This window comes from Hippopotamus amphibius, chromosome 1, assembly GCF_030028045.1.
Source record: "Hippopotamus amphibius kiboko isolate mHipAmp2 chromosome 1, mHipAmp2.hap2, whole genome shotgun sequence".
Lineage (NCBI taxonomy): Eukaryota > Metazoa > Chordata > Mammalia > Artiodactyla > Hippopotamidae > Hippopotamus > Hippopotamus amphibius.
The window spans coordinates 135128378-135150363 of NC_080186.1; the positions used below are offsets into that span (position 1 = coordinate 135128378).

Genomic DNA, 21986 nt, shown 5'->3' on the forward strand with positions numbered 1-21986 from the left:
AGGACGATAGACTAGAACCAGGGTTCCAAATGAGCCAGTGGGACTCCAGAGCCCACACTCTCGCCACAACCCTCTCATTCCTGATCTGAGGTTCTTACAGGCCGGCTCCCTGGGGTTGTCATTTTCTCAGAAGTGGAACAAAGCCAGCACCACCTCTCTCTCTAAGAGAATGTTCCACCTGAGGATTTCAATGCAAGTTGTCATCTCTCTGGCATTTTCCATGGTCTCCATTAGATCTACTAGTGTGACACTGGAGAGTTTGAAGTTCTTGTACCCTAGACAAGAATATTTTCTCAAATGTTCCAGTGAAGAGGATTTTTTTTATTGCTGTTTTATTATTTGTTTGGGGGGGGTTATCTGTTTTGTTTTTTGGCCACGCCACATGGCACGAGAGATCTTAGTTTCCTGGCCAGGGATCAAACCCGGGCCCCCTGCAGTGGAAACACGGAGTCCTAACCACAGGACCGCCAGGCAAGTCCCATGAGAGGATGTTTTGAAATTGTGTGTGTGTGTGTGAGAGAGAGAGAGAGAGAGAGACAGAGACAGAGACAGAGAGAGAGGGAGAGAGTGAGGCCAAGGGAAGTAAGAATCTTTGATCGCTGGGTTGGCACTTACTTTCTAGCAAAGTAAATGTTCCAAATTAAACCAGAGGCATCAATTTGAGTCTTACAGGAGGACCACCCTCAGGTATAGGGATTACTGAACGTGGAGAGGAGACCCTCGACTTTAAGGCTCACTCAGTGTCCAAACAAGGACTTGCCCCAGGCCCAGTAAGTCCTCTGATTCAACCACTGTAACTAGACTCGCTCTGGCTTCCCAGCCTCAGCCTCTCCCGTGAACAGGGTCCAAACCAAAATCATCTTTGCCTACAGACATTTTCCATGTTTCACGTTTAATCTCTCTCCAAAAGCCCCCAGCCGGAAGCTCCATGTCTGAGCGGTGAGGATGTTTGCAGAGTTAATCTGAGTTTCGTCTCAGCCCGTGGCGCTTTGCTATGGCAGGGGAGTCTGGAAAGACATTGAAATGATCTCTGCTGGCTGCATCCCAGGTGTGGGATAAGGTCCTGAGAAGGCCATTGAGTCGAGTTTACCTTTTGGACCACAGTGTCCACATTTGAACAACTAACCACAGGTTTGAGATTCTCACCTCACTTTGAAGAAACAGTCATAACATGAAATTTTATACAATATCTTTAAAATGTCTGAATTTACTTCTGTTAGTGATTTGATGTGACCACCAGAGAAAGTGATTAAGGTTTTTATGACTCTTTGAATCTTGTTAGTTTTCTAATGTATATGTTTATCTTCATTCAGCTTTCTAAATAAGCTCCTTCCATGCCATTTTCTTGGGGTTTTATTACTTTGCATTAAATTCACACAGGTTCTCACCTCAAACAAAATTAAGATTCCAAAATATGTCGTAACTTATTTGCCTTTTTTCTAATGAAAGAAATGTATTTGCATGTTCTCTGGACATAAACGCTGTTTGAAAAGGCCTTGAATATTGCTGTTAATGGCTGTATTGACACTTGGACAACATCAGTGCCCCAAGTGGGGAAATTCTGTCACCTTTTTTCCTCCCATTTGGTTTTGTTAATGAGTTCCAGGCACTTGAGAAAGAAATGAAGGTGTGTCTACAAGCTGTATCCAAGCCCCAGATGAAAGCCCAAAACCCTGGAATGTCATTCAGACATTGGACTCCCTGAAAAAGTGGCCCCAGTGTATGCCCTTTGCATTCCAGTGGCATATTTTCATGCGTGATTGACTCTGAGAGCAACTCTGTCTCTGAAAGACTAGGATGATAGGATGACAGAGCAGGTGGAATCCAGAATTAGTCAGGTCAAGGTCGGACTCTCTCCTCTTGGCTAAATATTTAGCCAGCGGCAGCTGTGTCTCCCAGCTGAGGGGCGACGTCAGCTGGTGGTAATTTTTCAGGTAGCTGATCAGGTGACGCTGCCTCCTTGGGAAGCTGGTTAAGAGGCACAGAAACCCAGGCAGCCCCTGACACTGACATGAGTTGACCATTGTGTTCTGGTCCCACAGGCCCCCATTCAGAGCCTCCGTCCTGCAATGCCAACTCCATCTCCTGCCCTTCGGCCTGCACTTGCAGTAATAACATCGTGGACTGTCGAGGGAAGGGCTTGACGGAGATCCCCGCCAACTTGCCAGAGGGCATCGTCGAAATGTAAGTGCCTATCTGCCACCCTCTGTCCCTGGCGAGTTCGCCTCTGGGTCTCAGCCAGACCCCACAAGCTGGCGGCGTGCTGGACTGTTAGAGCTGACTGTTGAAAACACTCAGCAATCTCTTTGCTCCCCTTCCAGCTTTCCCAGGTATGATAGCTCAGAGGTCAAGAGCGTAGACTCTAGAGCACCGTCAGCAGACGACAGGCCATGGGCCACATATGTCCACCACCTGTTTTTGGAAATAAAGTTTTATTGGAACACAGCCACACCCATTCATTTATGTATTGTTTATGGCTGTTCTTGTAGGGCATTATTGAGTAGTTGTGACAAAGGAGCGTACAGCCCACCAAGCCTAATATAGCTCTGTCTGGCCCTTTGCATAAAGGTTTGCCAGTGCCTGCCCTCGAGTCACCCGTGATTCTATGCGGGCTCTACCATGTACTAGCTGTGTGATTATGGGCAAAATACTTGCTCTCTTTCATCTCTAGGAGTCTCATTTATAGTAATGTGATAATTATAGTATGACTCAACAGGTCATTGTGAAAACTAAATGAAATACCACATGTAAAGCACTTAATACAGCCCTTGACACAAGGGCAAGCCTTCTATAAAACGGTGGTGGTCGTGGGAAGGATACAAATACTGAACTGATTTCATAGCTACTATTATTGAGCAAGAGACCGAGCTCTCAATCATTTCAGATCAGATTGTTGTCTTCCAGATTCGACCTTTAGGTAACCAGACAAGGTGGTGTATGTCTGTGTGTGTGCACAGGTGTCCAAAATTCCAGGAACACCTGTCCGTGTAGCTCAGTCTTGTCCACTCTTCTCTCGTGTGTTAGAAGATGGCCAGTGTCTGATTCTGGATTGAGTAGAGGGGCAGTCAACATTGACCTCTGTACCTGACAATAACCGTTTCTGTTTCTACCTTCACCTTGGATGGCTTTATTAAACAGATGATTAGATGGAACCCCACCCCAGCTAAAGGGATCATTAGATAAAACCCCTCCAGATAAGAGAGACTGTATACATTCCCCTCACCTCTCTGCGGCATCTTCTCCCCTCCCTACTCGCCCTCCTTCTCCTCTCCTCCCCCCTCCTCCCCCTCCTCTTTCTCCTTTTCTGCATGACCTTCTGTTCCCAAGGCATTCCAATAGATGGCCCATTGACCCTTTCATTCATTCCTGCATTCATTCAGCGAACGTCTATTGTGAGCCCACTGTGGTCCAATCATGGTTCTGTGCTTAGGGAGCAGCAAGGAACAAAAGAGACCAAATTTCTGCCTTTATGGTGTTTGCATTCTAATGGAGGGAAGAGTGCAAGAAACAAGAGACAAACCACAGTAGGTAGGTTCTCTGGAGAAAAATAAAGAAGTGAGGGAGAGAAAAAGCAAGTGGCTATCTGGAGGAGAGTATTGCAAATAGCGGGGACAGCCTGTACAAAGGCCCTGAGGTAGGACTGTGCCTGGTATACCAGAAGGCCAGTGTGGCTGCCGTGGAGTAACACAAGGGTGTCAGGGGATGAGGTCAGAGGGATGATGAGGAGCCAGATCATTTTAAGGACTTCAGTTTCACCCGAATTGAGATGAGAAGAAACATGTAACTTACAATAGGGGAGCCTTAGTTTCTTCTTTCTTCAACTGCTTTGCCAGCTTTTCTCTGAGTCCCTTTAAAACGTTCTTCCCCGGCCCCAGCACACACAACCCGTGCCTCCACACCCTTCCTGCAGGCAGGAGCGAGTCAGCCGGGTGTTTTTCTGGCCTGACATCCACACCTTCTATGCCTTCCTTCATCTTCACTCAGCCCTCGGTCTCCTTTCAGCAAAAACCCACAGTGAATTCCCTTCCTGTTTTCCTGTGACTTGCCTTCGCTTCTGTGGTCCTTTGCTCTAGCCTTGGAAAGCCCTTCCTTGCACGGACTTCACTTAGACCTCACCACCTGTCCCTCTCGTCCCCTCACTTCCCCTCTTCCCCCATTTCTCCCTATGCCTGGCCCTCTTCTCTGCCCGGCCCTCCTCTCTGCCCTTTCCACACCTTTTCCTCCTTCTCTTTTTCTCCTTTCCTTGATCCATCCCCCGCCCCTTCTCTGCCTCTCTGCACCCGTGGTCTTCCTACTTCCCTCCCTAGCCCGGTCTCTTTCTCCACCCAGTTAACCCTGTGCTCCTCGTTGCAGGAGCCCTCCCCTCCCTTCTGTCCGTGCCAGGGTAGGACTCTGGTCCTCCCCTGGCACGGGTGTCAAGACAGAACTCCTGCCAATATTCATCCCATTTCAGGTTCTTGTAGAACATTTCTTTCTTTCTCTGCCCCACCTCGTTCCTTTCCCTTTCCAGCTGCCAGGTTTTCTCCTTTCTCTTTGGCAGTCGCAGACCTTCCCTTGACGAGGTCTGAAACCACAGCCTGATGGACGAGGCCAGTCTCAGAGGCGAGCGGTAACAATTCACCCCCACCCCAGCCCTGGTTCAGGAGCTCGGGCCTGCCCATCCTCCTCTCCCGCTCCATGTTCCTATACCTCCAACTTGGGCCTCCGAGGCACACAGCTCAGGTGTCTGGGGCAGAGCAGTTACAGACATCCGCGTTGGAGATGGGACCCATGGAGGCCAGACCATACCTGGGCCGTTGGACTCACACCTGGGCATTGAATTTTAAAAGGAACATTGACAAGCTAGGCTAGTTATTTCTGAAAGGCTGTCTGATGATTACTGAGTTTTTCCTTTAATGAGTTAAAGTAAGAATAACAAGAACAGTGTGATATTTTTCCATTGAGCAAAAATATTCCATTTAAAGACGTGTCCTTTAAGTTCCTAGACTTCCAGAATTATGCTGTTATCATTGTTGTTAAAAATATTCTTCTTTTATAAAATGATGGCCACTGAAGGAAGAATATGTGTGTGTAATATCAATGTTTCATCATAAGTGTAATTATTATATAATTATAAATATATGTCTATATATAAATATGAATTATATATAACAGACACACAGAGGTTGCCAGTGGCAAAATAAGAGGTCTGTAACCACCTACCCTGTGAAGTCTAGAAGTCTGGGAACGGCTAACCTAGTTAGAGTACTTCTAAAAATAAGCACCCACAAACAACAAGCATGATCTTAAGAGTATAGACCATGGATTCAGGCAGACCCACGTTTTTTTAGCTCTGCCCTGCCTTTTAGCCATTGGCAAATAACATTTCTGATTCTTGGTTTACTCAGCTGAAAAATTCAAAGACTGGTGATATGTTTTTAATGGTCCGTGTGAAAGTTAAATGATTATGTGCTATCAGATGCTTAGTACTGGGTCTGGCACGTAGGATATACCATGTGAGCAGTGACTAGTATTATTTTACTACAACTGCAGCTACTACTACCACTACTTTCATATTAGGTATGGTGAGAGGGGTTGGAGACCACATCACAGGAGCTGAAGCTACATGCATAAATCCCTCAATAAAGCTCGGTTAGTTCTTTGAATATTATGGTTGAGAGAATAGGTTCAAGAACTAGGCGAGCCACTTGCATTTTGAATTGAGCCTTGCTCATCTTCATGCAAATATATGCAGACATGGAAACAAGGCTGCCCCTGCTGACCGGGCACCCACGGCCCACCAGACAGATCGCCAAGGACTTCTCTTGCTGTGCTTGCCTCGCTCTCCTCTGTGATAAAATAAAGCTGAGACATTAAAGCAGATGAGGCTAAACTCTCTGGTTAGATACTGGGAGAGGTGACATGTAAAAGAGAACTTTGCAGAGGAAACCTGTTTGTTCCTTAAGGCAACAAAGCCCATGCCTGGGGATCTGTGTGCTGGCCTAAAGAACGTCTTTCAAGCAGTTAAAATTCATCCTCTTATCAGATGGGTGCTGTTAAAAGATGAAAAAGAGGGAGCAGAGAGTGGAAACTGTAGCATGTACCCCAAGATGCACAGCAAGTGTCTGCTTTATCATCCCAAAGACATCTAAAAGTGATTTCTCTTTTTACCAACAAGAATTTCACCTTATGGACCTAGAGTCTGTCGTACAGAGTGAAGTTAAGTCAGGAAGAGTAAAACAAAGACAGTATGCTAATGCATATATATGGAATCTAGAAAAGTGGTACTGATGAACCTAGTGACAGGGCAGGAATAAAGACACAGAAATAGAGAAAGGACTTGAGGTGGGAGGAAGGGGAGGTTGGGATGCAGTGAAAGAGTAGCACTGACTTATATACACTACCAATTGTACAATAGGTAACTGGTGGGAAGCTGCTGCACAGCACAGGGAGATCAGCTCAGAGCTTTGTGATGACCTAGAGGGGTGGATAGGGAGGGTGGGAGGGAGGCTCTAGAGGGAGGGGATATGGGGATATAGGTGTACCTACAGCTGATTCACTTTGTTGTACAGCAGAAACTAACATAACATTGTAAAGCAATTGTACTTCAATGAAGATGTATTAAAAAAAAAGAAAAGAATTCCACCTCGTGTCCATGGCCACCTTTATAACCCAGATTTCCCCTTCTCCTTAGGGATGCTTTTCACCACATCAGTTTCTCTGTTCCCTATATGCACAATCCTTAGCTGGTAGTGAAGCTCTTAAACCTTGGGAGGGGTTCTGCACCCTCAACCCTCAGGGGAAGGAAGGGCTCTCTCTCTCATGCAAAGCACACTGGCAGGCTCTTTTAGATTTTTTTCAAAGCCAAAGCAGCTCAAAGTGTGCGCTGGTCTCCCCACATAGCAGAGCCAATTCCTCTAAATATAGCTTTCTTCCAGAGAACCCACAGTGAGACGGTTCACTGCAGGTTTTCCTCGAAACTGAGCTCCCACCAACAGCATGGTTCTTGTGCTCCCTGTCATTTCTCTGAACCCGCTCCAGCCTCCAGCAGGCATAGATTCTGGGAAGAGCCAGAGGCCCACGCATTCTTCGGTTCTGTGGTCTTCATTCCACCCTCCTGGATCCGCAAGGCTCGAGAGGGACCATCTCTATCTAGAGCACCATCTTCATCTCTGTCCCATGTTCTTCCATTTTTGCTCTTATACCCCCACTTAGTGTCCTCCAATGTCTCATGCCCTCGGCCATAACAGGTAAATTTAGTTGCTAGAGAAAGGTTGTGGATGGACTTAAATGTCAAATCATAAATCAAAAGCATCTAGGGGAAAAGGCAGCCCCATTTTCCACTTAGCCTCACCTCAATCCCATTGTTTATCTGACATGGGGAGATAAACAATAGTTTATCTGCTTAACAAAGCAAACGTGCCCCATGATACTGGTCACAGAGAAGTTTGAAGAGGAAGAAGTAAAAAAAAAGAAAAGAAAAAAGCAGCCAGCAGAACAAAGGGGCTGGAAGGGCTTTGGAGTCATCAACATCCAGGATTCTTTTCTTTTTATTGACGTATAGTTGATTTACAAGGTTGTGCGAATTTTTGCTGTATAGCAAAGTGATTCAGTTATACATACATATACATACTTTTTCATATTCTTTTCCATTATGATTTATCACAGGACACTGAATTAAGTTCCCTGTGCCATACATTAAGACCTTGTTGTTTATCCACTCTAAATGTAATAGTTTACATCTACCAACCCCAAACTCTCAGTCCATCCCTCCCCCTTGGCAACCACAAGTCTGTTCTCTATGCCTGTGAGTCTGTTTCTGTTTTGTAAAGAGGTTCGTTTATACAATATTTTAGATTCCACATATAAGTGATATCATGTGGTATTTGTCTTTCTAACTTACTTCACTTAGTATGATAATCTCTAGGGCCATCCATGTTGCTGCAGTTCTTTTTTTATGGCTGAGTAGTATTCCATTGCATATATGTACCACATCTTTTTCTGAGGACACCAGGTTTCTGGAGGACTGCCGTGTGAAAGAAGAGGGATGGGGTGGATGGAGGCAGGTGGGGTAAAGGGCAAGCCAATCAGGCAGCAGAATAATTAAGAACAGAGCTTTGGGATAAATAGTCCTGGGTTTGAATCCCGGTTCTGCCTCTTTGGGTACCTTTCTTAACATCTCGTGTTTCACTCCATTCCCATCTTTGCAAAATGGGGCTCATCGTCACGACTAGAGATTCTCCATGAAGGTTAAATAACATAACATAATTGTGTAGAAAATTAGCACAATGTTTGACAGGTACTAAATGGAATCTAAGAGGGAAAAGCCTATGCACGTGTCACATATGAGACATGATCGAATGCTTTAGTCTCAAGTTCTCATTTTTTTTCTAAGTTGATGAGAAAGAGTTCTCTGTTGGAGGCATCTGAGAATATGCATGTATTAAGAAGAGCAAATCTGGCTCTGTGTCTGCACCTCTGTTTTCTGTCGGCAATGCCAGGTACTCTGCAGAGCTGGTTACTAATGACTTGTCACATATGCCCACATGCCTCATCTTTGCTGTTGTTGTATTAGGAACACTACTTGCTTCGTAGTATTGTTGAAGGAATAAAATGAGCCAGTGTGTGAAGAGCAGTGTCTGATATATAAAAAGTCCTCCGTGAATGGTAGGTGTCCATCATTACTGCAACCAATATTTCTAACCCAGCTCCAGAATCTCTTTATCAGGTGACTTGCTGCCACGGCCCTGCGCAAGCTGTGCCCCTGCCAGTCCCTCTGGCATCACGTTGACTTATGTATTGCTAGAAATATATTGTGTTCAGTCGCATGTTTGCAAATGACAGATCATTAAGGAAGCACCGAAGAACTAGGGCAAATCAATAGAGAACGCAAATGGCTGAAATCCCCATCAGATGTTCCCATTGTTTTTACTGGTGCCGGAAGATGCTCAGATGTTTGATTTGTATGTTTGTTTTTATGCTAGTTCTATTAAATCAGTTTGCAGCCTGAAGAATGTTTGCCAGACAAAGAGAGACACATGTGCCCGTTAAGAGAGACGGAAGACAGCCACTGGCTTCAGACACATCCCGAAATGTGACCGTTTTTGCTGATGCTTTTTGTCCTTCACAGTGAAGTTTTGTCCCTGGGAGTGCGGATCTTTGCATAGCTATCCCAAGCTGTGTGAAACCCACCAGAGACTGCCTGCTGTGTGGAGCCTGTGTGGAGGGGTGGGGGCACCCACACCCCAGACTTCCTCCCTTGGCGGAGGGGCTATTTTCCTAAGGATGAGCGGGCAGTGACCAAAGGAATGGAGGCGCTTGGCTGCAAACAGTAGTCAGCAAAGCTGGGTGACTGAGAGGGCAGGCTTTCCAATTGGATGAACTTGAGCTCGAGTCCCAGCTGTAGCTCCTCCTGGCTTGGTGAATTTGGACAAGTGACTTAGTGTCTCTGAGCCTCAGTGTTCTCGTGTTTAAAGTGGGAACAGGGATAGTGAATGGGACCCGCCTGGGAGAGGTGTAAATATTAAGTTAGACAAACCCAGGCAAAGCTCTTAGCCTGATGCTTGACTTACCAGTACAAGCTGATACCTAGTAGCTCTTACTGTTGTGAATATCCTCACCCTGGCCTTACCTTTACATTTGGAGTGCACTGACAAACTCTGATGCCCCCTGGGGCAAGGCTAACCCACCTCATGTCCTGGCCTCGGCACTCCAGAAGGTGTTGGACGTCCAGCCGGTACCCACAGCAGCATAAGAGGCAGAGAGACTGCGGAGATAAAGGCCATACCCAGAGTGCGCAAGGGTAAGGAGTACAGGATGACACAGCCACGTTCTTGCCAGGATTAACAGGCTAAGATGGGAAATCTCTTCTCTTTGTTCATAGCCACACCTTTACACTCTATTTGCATATTTTATACATATATATGTATGCATGTGTGTGTATGTGTGTATAGATATATATATATACACACACACAAATACACATCTATATTCTATCTTCCCTCAACTCCTACAGCCTTTTTACAAAATACCTACTTCTGCAGAGGCTGCATGATGTCTTAGAATAAGCACTGGGGTCTTCACCCCTTAAACTTTTCTAGGTCTTTGGGAAAGCTACTTTACTCTCTTTTAGTATCTGGGCTTCAGTTTCTCTGCTTTCAGAAAAGATAGAGAAGACCTTGCATCCAATGGATAGAAAGAGAAAGATGCCAGTTCTGCTGCTTATTAGCTCTGTCACTTTGGATTGGCTATTTGATCCCTGTAGGTTTTATTTTTCTCGTCCATAAATTAGAGCCAACACAGCTTGCCTCAGAAGTGTAAGGATTCAAAGAGATATTAGACATAAGTCGACTTGATTCCATAAAGGACAGCTTTTCTTGTTATGTTAGCAATAAAATGTGGTTCTGCAGTGGACCATCTTGGGCTGCTCCCGTCTCTATCACCAAATTATTAAACTCCTTGGGGACAGGTATCACATCCTACTCCCTGATCCATCCCTCCCTTAGCTCTTGCACCCATCACTAAAGTGGACGTTATTCATTATGAACTGCACGGTCAGCTAGCTGACCTGACTTGCGTGGGCTCTTGGCCTGCAGCTGGGAGCGAGGGATCCTCTTGCGGAAGCTGAGGGGGTTGCCATCGTTACAGGCAGTGATTCTCTCCAGAGGCATCCTCCAGCCACAATCCCCCTGCCAAAGCAGCAGGTGAATCCCAGGATTCCTGGAGAGCATTTGCCACCTGACTGGCAGCCCCAGAGGTCCATGGAGCTGCTGCCTTGGCTGAGAAATCCCTGAACTCTGCTCAGCTGGAAAATGAGAATGTCCTTGGAACTTCTCAGTCAAGGCGGCCTGCCCGGCTCTGCTGCCTCTGTAGGTGACTATATCCAGGAGCCTGCAGCCTCTGTGACCTTGTGGCATGCCTTTCGGCTCACCGTGAGCCAGCCAGGCCGCTGTCCAGCCAGCCTGTGCCCACGTGCCCAGCAGAGCACACTCCCCGCCCCCTGCAGCCCCACAGAGGCTCTCTTAATAGACCGTGGCAGTCTCATTTGTAGACTCGATTCATCCGGCAGCCAAGAATTATCTGTCTTGATGCTCCCTAGCTCCTCTCACCCGCCCTTCCTCTTTCTCCCCACCCTCGCCCCCTTCCTTCGGCCTGGAGAGTGATTTGTCTGCGTTATGGGTAGGCCTGACAAACCATTCCACATTAGCAGCTGAGATGTTGTTTGAAATGGGAAAATTGCTGGCAAACTGCTCCATTAGAGGTTCTAGTAACAAATACTCTCTTTCCCCCAATGAAGATGAGATTGCAGAGACACAAATTAATACGACTGTCTCCCCTCTTCTGCAGCAGGGATTAGTCTTCAAGATGAATGGGTTCATCCCAGCCAGAAATGTGCATCCTCTAGATGTAACCTCTGAGGAAGCCAGTTCCTCCGGTCTCTTCCTTCTGCTTCCCCCAGCCCCCCAACCCCCCCCCCCACACCCTTTTTTGTGTCTTCCCAGCAGAGGGTTTGGGGATCATCTGTGCCAAATGAGGAGGTGATGAAAAGATCCGCACCTCGGAGAGACGGGAGATGGATGAGGAGGAGATGCTGAGTCCTCAGCCTGGACCAGGCCGTCATTCATCACCTCTAATAGAGGGCCCCGCCTCCCACTCATGCCTGTTTCCCACCACACCTGTTCTTGGTGTCAGGAAGTCATTTGAGAGATGAAAGAATAAAGAATGGAAAGGCACGCTTGCTCCCCATGCTCCTTCTCTTCTAAGGAAGCTCTGGGCCCTGGGCCTGCATCATGTCCTGTTCTTTCCAGAGTAATAGTAGAGGAAGCATTTCAACAAAGTCCATAAGACAGTAAAGCCACAGATTGCAGCAGGGAGAGTGGTCCTGTCGGGCCCTTGGGGCCCTCAGGATGTCAGGGAGCCAGTTTGATGACCATCAAGCTGGGAGCCTAGACTTGAAGGCTATTTCTCCACCATATTAGAAAAGCCAATAGAGAAACCCAGAAATAAATATTGAATCATGAGGTTGTACACCTGAAACTAATATAAAGTTATATGTCACTTATACTTCCATTAAGAAAAGAAAGAAAAGCCCAGAAATGAAGTCAGCTTCATTGTCATCTCTGCCTGTGCTGCACCCCAGCAGCGGTGTGGTTGAGGTTTTAACTGAATGGTGACGTGCTTCCAGGACAGCTAGGCCTTCCTATCTGTCCATCCCTCTTTGCTCTTCCTTCTCTTCATCCTTTGACTTTTTCAGCCCTCTGGTTGCTTCCTACAGCATTTCCTGAAGATGACAACTGCCTCCCAAAGACACTTATCATAAGCAAGGATGAAATATCCTCAAGCAGGAGTCATCTTTTTAGCTTTTTCCCAGGGGAGTTAGACCCTGGGCTGGGCATTCCACACACCGGAACACGAGTCTCTGGCTTTTGGACAGTGTTTACCAAGCCTCCCTCGACCAAGAATGTGTGCCATGTGGTGGGAGAGGCCATCCTGTCCTCCAGGCCCCCAGCAACCACTTGTTGATGGGTGGATGGTTAATCGACTCTTCTCTGCTCTGTTTCTCAGACGCCTGGAACAGAACTCCATCAAATCCATCCCTGCTGGAGCCTTCACCCAGTACAAGAAACTGAAGAGAATGTGAGTCTCCCCCGAGGAGAAATGAGCCCAAAGGTTTTCCGCTTGGGGGGTATGTGTAGCGGGCAGACTGCCCAGGTGAGAGGCTGGGTCCCCATCCTCAGGACAGTTCAAGTGTCAGACCTCGAATGTCTCCCAAGACGGGGAGGTACGGCCAGAGTGTTGCATCCAGATGGAGAGGTGTGTGGGTTCAGGCACCTCAGAGCTAAGGGTGCCAACTAGAGTAAAGTAAATTTATCTGGGTGGGAGGTAGGACTGAGTTGGGCTAAAAAAAATCCCATGTCACCATTTTATTGTCCCCTGGCTTTGGGGATGTGGACCTCAAGTAGGAGCTTCAGCAGAGATGTGACAGTGGCCCGGCATCATTCTACAGCACCAGCACCAACACCCCTGCCCCCGTGCATACATTCACCTGACACATTCTCAGCAGATGTCCACTGGGTACAGAGAGCTGTGCTGGGATCTGTGGGTAGCAGGTGAACTAAAGGGAAGTCTGCTCTCGTGGAGCTGGCACATTCAAGTGGGAGGGCAGAGAAAAAATCCCAGATAAATGTCAGAAATTGATCAGTACTAGAAAGTAACACAAAAGAAGGGAAGGGGTGAGAGAGTGATGGAGGGGTGGTCTCTAGGTGGGCTGGCCCATGCAGACCTCCACGTGCAGGTGACCGGAATGAAAGAAGGGAGCGGGTCTAGAGGAGCCCTCAGAAGCAGGCGTGGGTGGTTTGCAGAATAGTGAGGAGGAATGCACTGAATGAAAACAGCGTGGTGGGGATTGTGCTGGAGAGGTAAGTGAGGGCCAGATCCTGTGGGCTCTGTAGACCATGGTAAGGACTGTCTAATCTTTCTAAGTGAGATAAGAAGCCTTGGAACCTCCCTTGCCCGTGATGATCCAAAGCACTGCCATTACCACCGTGTCCGATATCATGCCATCACCACATCCTGTCAGTACCTGGTGGCATCAACACTGTGACGTACCTTCCCTACCGCCACTGACAGCATCCGAGCCCCCTTGCCTTCGTCCCCGCCATCAAGGCAACGTCATCAGCACCACCCCTCCCCATCACATGACCCCTGTGAGTCACTTAGAGCAGGGTGCTTTGAATGGGAGGCTAGTAGGATTCAGAAACAACCCAACCCCTGCCATCATAGATATTAAGAACTTGGGAGGGAGGCTCCTGCCTCTTTTCCAGGCTAAGACATCGTTGATTATAGCCCAATAATCACAATGCTTGTTTTTGTTGCACTCGCTTACTCTCTGTGGCCCCCCAAGAGGAAAGAGAGAGGGCAGGTAGAAATATGCATGGACTTGGTCTTGTTCCCTTCCACTGCAGGCTGATTCATCGGTTTCCCTTGAGCAGGAGGGCCTACATTAAAGAGCTGAAGTGTCTGCTGGCTCCTTTTGTGTTAAAAATAAACATCCCAGCGAAACAGTGGCCTTGGTAGGCTTCACCCTCAGATCTCAGGAAGCCAACTTCCCATCTCCCTGGAAATCCAAACCAAACCAGATTTTCTCCTGGTGCAGTTCCAGAAGTAGAAGCCAACATACTTCACCAGCCCTAAGCACATACTCCTTCCCTCCCCTTGGCAGCATTCCTGCTGGAGGAGATGTATAAATATAGGCCTTAATATTTAAAACCTTGGGCCATTAATCTCCTGGTCTCCCTGCTTCTCCAGCTCACTCTCCATACCCTCCCCCCAATTCATTTTTAAAGCCCAGCTTGATTACGCAGCCAGATAGTAATTTCAGTGAAAAATGACAAGTTCAGTCACTGCCCCGACCTATATCTCTTGCATGATTTAAATGACTGCTCTAATTTTTTGTGAAGTCCAGGTAATTTAGAGCGTGGCTATGTTTTACCGTCCTTTCTCCATACCACTGGAGTTGCCATGATCTGTGCATTCAAGATTCATAAGACCTTCTGAGTCGTGACCTGGGAAGTAAATTTCATTTTTGATCACTTCTGATGCTATTGATATTTACTTTGATGCCCTTTTCTTTCCCCCAAGAGGATGGCAGTAGGAAAGAGAGACCACTTAAAATTTGTTTCTGGCTAACAGAACTTCAGAAACCCAGACTAAAGTGCAAGGGCGTGGGAGAAGTAGGGTCCCTGATGAAAACGGATTGTAAAACCCTAAGGGTGAGTTCCTCCTACGTATACGTGACCAGTTTATCTCTAATATCTCCCAGAAAGAAGTTTTCCCTAAACTATGAAAGAACCACATCCTCTTCTTATCTCCAATAACAAAAAGAAAAAAAAAATTTTTTGTCTTGATGGAATGGCTTTATTGAATAGCTTTGTCCCTGAATAGAATGAATTTCTGGTGGTCAGCTTAGTATAAAAAAATACTTCCAGGTAAAAACTAGTATCAAGGTAGAGAAGCCATTTATAGGCAGAGTAGGAGGCATTAGAGAGGATGCCCCAGTCTTACAGGGTTGGTTAACCGAGAGCGCTGACACTTGAAGGCCAAACCTTCAAGGTGCTGCGTTCTTTCCTTCCCACGCTCTTACGTAGAGCAATATTCCACAAGTTCCACCAATTCCTACTGTCTCACGTTTGTAATCCCTGCTTGACCCTCCCCGGTATTGGAATTTGCCACCTCTGTTCTGAACGGTCTGCGAAGGCCCCTCCCTCTCCGTCATCCAGTTTATAAGCCCCAGGGGACTGGGGTGGGTTTGAGACTGAGAAACTGGTCTAAAGTATGACTCAGAAACCACCAGCCCGAGAACCATCTGGAGATGGTTACGTATGCAGATTTCTAACCTCAATTCCCCAGCGGGCCAAATCAGACCCTCTGTGGGTACATTTTAATAAGCACCATAATGAGGTTTGAGAACCGCTGGTCATCGAGGGTGACCCAAACACCAGGAGTCAGCTCTGGGACCACCTGATGTGGACTGGGAGGGGTCAGGCATGGAGAGGGGTGGGCACTGAAGCTTTCCCCAGTCTGCCTTCCTGTCCAAGGCCACTGCCTTCTGCATCCATCCCAGTGAAGTGGAAGGGAGAGTGGACATGCCAGCTCTGTAGCCAAATCTCTGAATCAAGTCACCTGTGACTCCAGGTCCTTTACCTCTCGTGGCTACTGTTTCCTTCCTGCAGAATTAAGAACTAAGATGAAGTGACCACCAGGGTCAGTTCCCAGATAAACTATCACTTCTCCAGCGTCTACTCCCCAGCATCTCCAAATCTCAGCTTGTCCTTAGAGATGGGTGCATCCAGAAGTCTAGCTGTAAACTAAAAACAAATTTGCCCTGACAAGGCTAAAGCAGAGGGCTTCCCCACTGGTCACAGAACCTCCTCTCGCATGGTAGAGATCTAAGGACCTTGAAGGGATGTCTCATTAGGGATGTCGGGGGAAAAAGCAAGAAACAAAACAGGCTCTCTCACTAGTCTGATCTGAGCACAGACCCTGCACGCTTGCCTGAAATGCCTCGCTAGACAGCCACGCCGAGGGTGAGCAAGATTAGGATAATCTGGGGCATTTGCTTGTTAAGACACTTATACAAAAACAGAGCTCAGAAGAAAAGCCTGCTGTAAGCTGACGAGTTTGTGAGCGCAATCTGTGGATTTGTTAGAGACCATCTCGCCCGCTAAAGGGATAAGCTCAACAGCTGTGCCTAAGAAACCTCAACCTGTGAAGCATCTTTCAACTCACAGGCCTTGGAAACAAGGAGGGAAGGGAGCAGAGGCCTAGTCAAAGGTTGTCAGGCAGCCCTTTTTAAGGATGGTAGAAGGAGGAGAGAAACAGGCCTAAGGACTGCGGTTAAGAGGCCGGGGGAGCTGGGACATCTGGCCTCGCTGGAGGCGATTGCTTAAGAATCTGCTTAGATGTGCTTTCTTCTCGATATTCCCTTGCTTCCTCCTGTTGACCCTCCAAGACCCTACCTCTCCCTGTTCTCCACAAAAGCAAAGATCCATTGATTTATTTTGTTAAAGAAAAGGAACCGGAGATGTTCGTTGTAGCTGGAAATTGGAGCATCTCTGCTTCCAGGGACAGGAGCCCAGAGGCCATCTCTGAATTAATGACTCCTAAGAGAAGTTTCCGAGCTCAGGAAAGTGTTGTTAGTGAGACACGTGCTTAGAAGTCACTGGGATGCTACAGAGGAGAGAGCCTCCAGGTCAGAGAGATTCCTCTACAGCAGCAAGGCCAGGTTAGCTGCTTTCTAACACACAGCATCCTGCTCGCTGACGTTATCCCAAAGCCCTGGTCATCCCAGCCCTTGGGCTTGTTCCCATGGAGAAGCACTGCCAGCAACAGGCCCATGTCTCAAAACCATCCCATGAGAATCTCATGATGTCTTTACATCACCCGGCCTGGAAGATGCACTGAACCAGACAGAGACTTAAGTCTCTGCTCAAAACTTCCATTCAGGTCAGGGAGGAAAAGTCACTGGGGAGGCAAAATGACTCAGGACTTTGGGGGAGAAAAATAAGCATTTGCCGAGGCATGAGGCAAGAAGGTGAGGCTTACAGGAACCCTGAGCTGTGTTTGGGCAAGGCCAGCTTTTGCTTTGTTTATGCTATAATTGCTTGGTTATGTGACCTACGATGAGGCCCTAATCTAACTGGGTACCATTTCCTGTCTGCAAAGTGAAGGCTCACATGTGCATGGGCCCTATGTCAAAGTCAAGGTGCCATGGGTGAGCATTCTTTGAAAGCCAAGAGGAGTGATGCAAATATAGTGCCTTGTATCATGAGGCAGTTGAGCTGAGTCATCTTTAAGCCCCTGCTTGCACACTGTGAATAAAGAAATTGATTGAGTGAAGAATTCATCCTCACCATTTTGCATACCTGAAATGCTTGGTCCACGCTTTAAAAGGAATGGCCATATCACACCTTTGAGCTGTGTTCTCAGACACTCTTGTTAATTTTTCAGAGACATCAGCAAGAATCAGATCTCGGACATCGCTCCAGATGCCTTCCAGGGTCTGAAATCGCTCACATCGCTGTAAGTGGGGAGCAGAGGCGCCTGGGGTGGGGGTGGGGGGATGGGAGAGAGATGTATCCGTATTTTTCAGGAGGTGTTTATCAAGGTTTTATGTTCCCTTACACACTTGTGGCAACCTGGTAAAAGAAACAAATATTTCTTCAGGGGAAATTGATCTTGGGGAATATTTCTACAACACAAATGCATTATTTTTATTGATTAAGTGCCCAGCAGCCTTCCCAGTTATTGGCTTCTAATTCCAATGCATCTTCTCCTCGAACCGCATTCCCCCCTCCCATCCCACATATCTCGGCAGCGCTGTCCAGGGAGATGGAGGGAGAGAAGTGTAATGTACGGTTATTACCATGTGCCTGTTTCCTCCATGCATGTATCCTTGTCAAGGGAGGAGCTCGTTTTCTTCCTCTGATTTTAAGGCTTTTTCTCCAAACCAACCCCATGGCTATTGTTCTGAGAAAGCATCAACCCCATCCTATAAGCCTTTCTTTCCCTTGACTTTTAAAACCAGAAGCAGCCTATTGGATGGAACCAAAGCCATGCCCACCAGGGGCTCAGAGACCCTCGGGGGCAGGAAGGCATGAAACTTTGTCCTGATTCTACCAGTGACTCGCCCTGTGGCACAGGGACCGTCACTTGAGTCTTCCGTGCATGTTCCCTCACAGGCAAAATGGGGACGGTGACACCTTTCCTGCCTGACACACATTCACAATTATAGTCGCAACAATCACTGGCAGTACTTATTGAGCATCTACTGTGTACCTGGTACTATTCTAGGAGGCTTGCAAGTTTCATCCTCACGACGACCTAAAATATAGAATCTATCCTCATCTGTCTTTAATCGTTGGCGAGACTGGGTGATCTAAGCTCCACACAGACAGAGGTTTTTATTTCTTTTGATCCTGGCTGACTCTCTGGCACCTCAAGCAGTACCCGGCACATAGTTATTGTACCAAAAAAAAAAATGTGTTGAATAAATACATGTAACATCCAAAGTCCACGGTAACAAGTCAGAGAGGCAGAATTTAGACGCAAGCATCTGACTCCAGAACCGTGCCCTCGATACCCACGCTATGCTGCTTCCCGAGATAACGTGAAAAGTATGAGACAGCAAAGTTATCATCAGTTGATATTATTTGTGTTATTTGGTGGCCTGCCCACCTGGACAAGAGCGGGGATGCTCAGAGGCGAGCTGTCCATGCTTTGTCTCTCTGTACAACCTGCTTGTTTAATTGATGAGGGGGCAGGTAACAAGATACACATTCTTCCCCCACCTGGCCCCATCCCACTGGGAAGGGGCTGAAGACAGGGAAGTCTCTTGATTCAGCTGTTGCCTGCTGCTGGCGGAGTAAATTAGTTTCATTTATCGGGTAGAACATCTGGCTGGGATATCAAAGACGGGATTGTGTGTGAGATTAGTGTCTGCTTATTGTGCTGAGGATCACAGAGGAGAAGGGAGAGTGGCCGTCTGCCACCAGAATCCAATCCCTGCCCCCACCCTCCTGTTCCCCTTGTCTGCTTTCCCTCTCCTGGGATCCGGGAACAGTCTGAGGACAATGAGATGCTTCCTGTCTTGCAGGAAAAGAAATTCAAAGTCTGGTTGCCAAATGGGAAATTGGTATGCCCCTAGCCAGTTCTGAAATATATCAGGGCATTATTTAAGTGAAGAGCCTCTCACCCGCAATGCACGCATTCATCTGTTCAGTAGATGCCGGCTGTGTACCGAGTAGCCTTATAGGCACTGAGAGTGAGGCAGTGAACTGGATAGACAAGACCTCGTGGAGCTTTGAACACCAACACACCCAATTCAGAGTCAGAAATGGCCACGGTAAAGGGCAGGAAAGCCTTTACCCCATACCTGTTCATTCATTCTTTCAACAGGTATTTATTGTGTTAGATCCTGTTCAGTTTTCAGCTCTAGGGACCCAGGCATGAACAAGCTACATGATGTCACCACACACATGGAATCTATGTTCAAGGGGGCCAGTGGGGGAGGCACAGAAAATGTTTAAAATAAATAAATGTGTAAGTACTATAATATGACATAATGAAAACGGATGAAGAAAAGAAAAGAGTGACAGGTGTTAGAAAATGTTGACTAAGAGAAGATTCCAAGGACAAGGTGTTTGAGCCCAGATCTGAAAGGTGGGACGGGAAGTCAAGGAACAATCTGGGGATAGAGCCAGACAGGTCTACACCCAGATGCCCCGAGGCAGACTGACCACCCACTTCAGCCTGCCGAAGAGTGGTCCTGACCCACTGAGGCTTAGAGACATCCCATATGGGCTCATGATTTAAGGACCCCCTCCCCCAACCCGGCCCCGTTGTCCCTCCAGCTTCTGCTACACTGGAGGTTCTGACATCAGCGAGCAGACAGTGACACTACTGCATTTGGCACAGTGAGCAGAGGAACATTAATATGAATTACAAACGCGAGCCTGAGCCATCATGCTGACTTTTATTTAGCCATTAATTTGTTGAAACATTAATGAAACACACCCGCAGGCTCACTCTTCACTCCTAGTGGTGTCTGGAAAATGGAGGGTTGGGTTTATCACTCCCATTTACCATTTCCTCATCCTAATATTTTGCCTCCTCAAAGACACATCACAGCCTGGATTTGCAATCTGAGTGGGGATCGAATCTTGTGCTCATTCAGTGCACTCCAGGGCTCGAGAGGGAATTTTTTTTTAGCTCTTCTTTGCTAAGTTCCCTCCATCTCAGAGGAGGCTGGACCCAAGAGACAGCAAAATGTATGTCATGGATGAGAGCAGAGAGAGGCCAGCAGTGCCCTCGGGAGAGGCAGACCCAGTAGACTTCCTCCCCAAGTCTCCCAAGTCACCAGAGACCAGCCCTTGAATAGGACACCCAGTGTGAGGGACTCGGTAGGCTGAAAGAGAGAGAAGTAAAAGAATTCTGAGTTCTTTGGTTCCTGGAGCTCAGAGGATAGGAATAGAGGCTGGAATGTAGAAGCTGCTGTTACCACGATAACATCTCCTTGCTCCCTAGTTTTTCCTAAGAGCCAGTCCTTGACTGAGCAGTCCCCGAGCCATCTGGATGGGACCCCAGATACCCAAAGCCCTGTCTAGATAGATGATTAAAGGACTCAGCTCAGGAATTCCTAGGATGCAACAGGATATTAAAAGGAAACGTTCTATAGGCTGGGCTCAGCCTGATCAATACCCATTGAAGACAGGAAAACACAGGGCTGCTAGCTTCCCACACATCTTACTTACTGCCAGGGTGTGAGTCATATTAGCAGCTCCAAGAGACACCACAAAGGGACTGCATCTTCCTATTGTGGATGATTTATTGAGCTGGGCTGCCCAGGAGTAGAACAGGATAGAACCCGTTTCTCCTCGCCTCCCTGACAGCCTGCCCCTCCAGCCCTCGGTGGCACTAGCCCGCTTTCTTGCTGGTGAGAAGGGATGAGGCGGGCTGGGGAAGGTGATGCTCTGAGATGCCCCCAGAGTGGGCCGAGTTGGTGGCCTCCTACGTGAAGGGGTTCCAGTAGCCTCTAACCCGCAGTGACCACTGTCTTCTCCGCTCTTTTCCAGGGTGCTCTATGGGAACAAGATCACCGAGATTGCCAAGGGATTATTTGACGGGCTGGTGTCCCTACAGCTGCTGTGAGTAGGAACTGTGTCACTAATTGTGTCTCTGAAACTATTTGCAGGCTCTTTCCTGCAAACTTTGAGCCATGCTCTATAGAGTTCTTCTTTTAACTTTATGCTCGTTAAAAGGAAAAAAAAAATTTTTTTTTGAGCTATCCACCCCTCACCTCCATCACCTCTTCTCAGTGGAAAGAGAGCCAGGGAGTTGGCAGGGCAAGGCTAAGGTCAATGTAAACAAGCTAGATGATACAGCTCGGGAGCCTGTTCCAAGCATGAATCACTAAGCTTGGGGGGCTTAGAAATTCAGCCAGAGTTGAATTCTACAAAGGGAAGCATCTTGCAGGGGTGTGCTCGGAACTTGGGGAGCTAAAATAGTCATACACCAGATTGCAATACTAAAGCTGAAACAGAGCTGCCGGTAGACATGTGACCTTGAAGGAGGGTAGGGGTGGGGCAGTGAAATAATTAGAAAAGAGCATAATCAGTCACCTGTGTGACTCTATCTGGGTAAGATATGGCGGAGGGGGGATGTGTTTGTTTAATTTAAAGGAAGATTTGTTGCCTCAGATTTTAAGCTCTGGGATTATTTATTCGCATTTATTTCATGCTGGTCATTTGAGTTAAATGTTTGAAGAAGATAATTGAACTCTGATGTGGAGAGGCAAGGAAAGGAATTTATTAGCTCATCCTGTTTTTTTTTTTTAATTTTTTTATTTTTTTTGGGGGGGGTACACCAGGTTCAATCATCTGTTTCCATACACACATCCCCGTACTCCCTCCCTTCCCCAACCCCCCCCCTTGAGTCCCCCCCACCCTCCC

General features: G+C 47.3%; 1 protein-coding gene across 1 annotated transcript in view; it reads left to right on the top strand.

Annotated features, from left to right (window-relative positions):
- Positions 1-21986, top strand: part of SLIT3 (slit guidance ligand 3) — a 616264-nt gene that overhangs the window by 479152 nt on the left and 115126 nt on the right. The window contains exons 9-12 of the mRNA XM_057729448.1: positions 2043-2184; positions 12544-12615; positions 17488-17559; positions 21111-21182. Coding sequence (XP_057585431.1) covers positions 2043-2184; positions 12544-12615; positions 17488-17559; positions 21111-21182 — 358 coding nt within the window. The remainder of the gene's footprint in view (positions 1-2042; positions 2185-12543; positions 12616-17487; positions 17560-21110; positions 21183-21986) is intronic.